The 2,500-nt window shown below is 43.8% G+C and overlaps 1 protein-coding gene across 1 annotated transcript in view; it reads left to right on the top strand.

Annotated features, from left to right (window-relative positions):
- The window catches only part of mdga2a (MAM domain containing glycosylphosphatidylinositol anchor 2a), a 131,138-nt gene that overhangs the window by 71,661 nt on the left and 56,977 nt on the right, over window positions 1-2,500 (top strand). The window contains exon 7 of the mRNA XM_044375625.1: window positions 1,517-1,846. Coding sequence (XP_044231560.1) covers window positions 1,517-1,846 — 330 coding nt within the window. The remainder of the gene's footprint in view (window positions 1-1,516; window positions 1,847-2,500) is intronic.

The raw sequence follows: 2,500 nt of genomic DNA, 5'->3' as shown, positions 1-2,500 counted from the left end.
ATGTGAAGAGGCCTGACACTTCTGTCGAGGTTTGGATTGACTGTGAATTGTTAAAAGCTTCTCATAAACCAAGAAATGATTTAGGTTTCGAAATGTCACACAGTCAGTTTCTTTATGAGAAAACTGGAGCAGATCTGAGGCAACAAACCTCACTTACATATTTATGTGGCCTGTTAGTCAACAATAATAATAATAATAATAATAATAATAATAATAATGATAGCTCAGTCAATGCTGACTTAATTTATAATCTGTGTTATTTGCTCCACTACAGGCGTCTGATGATGACGTCAGTCTGTCTAAAGCTGGAATTAAGCTTCTCTGGAGATACATGTAGACATGAAAGAAGGGTGTTAAATATATTATTATATACGTTGTGTTGATCTGTGCAAGTTGATTGGTTGATTCAATTCCTGTCAAAAGGTGGATCTGAAACAGTGACAAAAACACACGTTCACCTAGAATTACAGCTTAATACTTTGGTTGACTTTGCATTAACTAGTTGCTATGTAGCAACTACATTACATTTACATTGATCCATTTGGCAGACGCCTGAAGCGAAGTACAAAAGAGGTACAATCCAAGCTACAGTAGATCAAGAAGAATAAATGTCCCAACATTTAGTTCCATGTTCCACCTGACACAAGTGCCACGAGGCCTGCAGGTGCATGAAGACACATGTAAGTACCGAGCGAGAGCCTAAGAAGGACTGAGAGATGTATATCAGGTGAATAAATCCTCTCAGAAGATGAAGGTCTTCAAGCGATTGTTGAAGGAACACACGGGGGAAGAGTTTGGACAACTACCTTCCTGTTACCTTCCTTCCTAACTGCCAGGAACACCTTAGGAACCACTAAGTAACCCCACAGCAACCAACTGGAAAACTCTAGCAACCACCCGGCAATCGCTTAGAAACGCCATAGCAACCACCCGGCAATCACTTAGAAACGCCATAGCAACCACCTGGTATCGACCTCACAACCGCAGCCAACACCTAGCACCTCATTACAAGCACTGTAGCAACCAACTGGGAGTCCTTAGTAACCATCTAACAACCACCTAGATATAATTAAACAACAGCATGAAACACAACAGGAACCACTTAGTAACACCATAGCAACCAACTGGAAAACTCCAGCAACCACCCAGCAATCACTTAGAAACGCCATAGCAACCACCGTGAACATTGTTGCACCGACCTATCAAAACCTTTGCAACCATAGCAACAACCTGGTAACCATGTAGCCTCCTGCTAACACCTTGACAACTATTTCAGTCATTCCTTATTATTCTTTCATATTTGCTTTCTAGTCAAGTCATTTTATCTCTTTATTTGTATTTTTTTGAACAACAAACATTGACCAAAGTGATTTAAAGAAACTGAGAATTACAATTAAATTACAACTAAAAACACAGACATAATTATCAGGACCAAAAGAAAGTTACTAAAAGTGTGGAATGAAGTGCAGTGAGTCTGTTCCTGACACTAAGGTTTTCCTTCTTTTCTCTCCATCAGGCCTTCGTAAAGGTCGGTTCTGGATCACTCCTGACCCGTACCACAATGACGACAACATCCAGATCGGCCGTGAGGTGAAGATCAGCTGCCAGGTGGAGGCCACGCCGCCCGAGGAGCTGCAGTTCAGCTGGCTGAAGAACGGCCGGCCGCTGAGGAGCTCCGAGCGGATGGTCATCACCCACACCGACACCGACGTCTCGCCGGGAACCACCAACCTCGACATCATCGACCTGAAGTTCACCGACTTTGGTACCTACACCTGCGTGGCGTCGCTGAAGAACGGAGGAACCCCTGAGATCAGCATCGACGTCAACATCTCATCCACCACAGGTGAGTCACGCTGTGGGCGGAGCCTGAACAGAAGACAGAACCAGGACCTCATTGAACCGTGATGGGTCTGTTTTTAGGTTTTAGGTATTGTTCAGTAGGGGACGAGTAGTTTTACAGGTCAGATTTTTAATTTAATAGACTCACAATTAACCCAGAAACTAATCATCACTTTAATAAATAATGACAATAACTGTTAGTTGCAGCTCTGCTGGAAAGCATCGTCACCTTCTGGCTTTTTCCACAGACATCAGTGAGAGAAACAGATGTGATAAGTTTCTTAAATGTGAAGTAGAAGTTCTTCTTCTCTTCTTCTGTTTCTGCAGCAGCACCTGCAGTTTGTCTTTTTCATGTGTTTCATGAAAACCCTGCAGCCTTTAAACTCCGTCACAAACCTCTGTGTTCAGTTTCTCAGTTTCTGCAGAGAGAAAAGAAACAAAACTTTTTGTTTAGACAGACATCATGCAGATGAATGGCTGCTGGCGGCTGCTGGCGGCGGCGGTGGCGGCGGCGGTAGCAACAAGCCTTGTTTTTGTTTGGTGACCTTGACGGGAAGAAACATTGAGAGAGCCTGAGAGGAGGAGAGGAAGGATGGACTTTTTAAAAGGAAGCGTCCCTGCCATCGCAGCCCTGAACTGTGCTGTGTGACGCCCGCTG

This window comes from Thunnus albacares, chromosome 15 (genome assembly GCF_914725855.1).
Source record: "Thunnus albacares chromosome 15, fThuAlb1.1, whole genome shotgun sequence".
Taxonomy (NCBI): domain Eukaryota; kingdom Metazoa; phylum Chordata; class Actinopteri; order Scombriformes; family Scombridae; genus Thunnus; species Thunnus albacares.
This window is presented reverse-complemented; position numbering and strand designations above follow the sequence as displayed.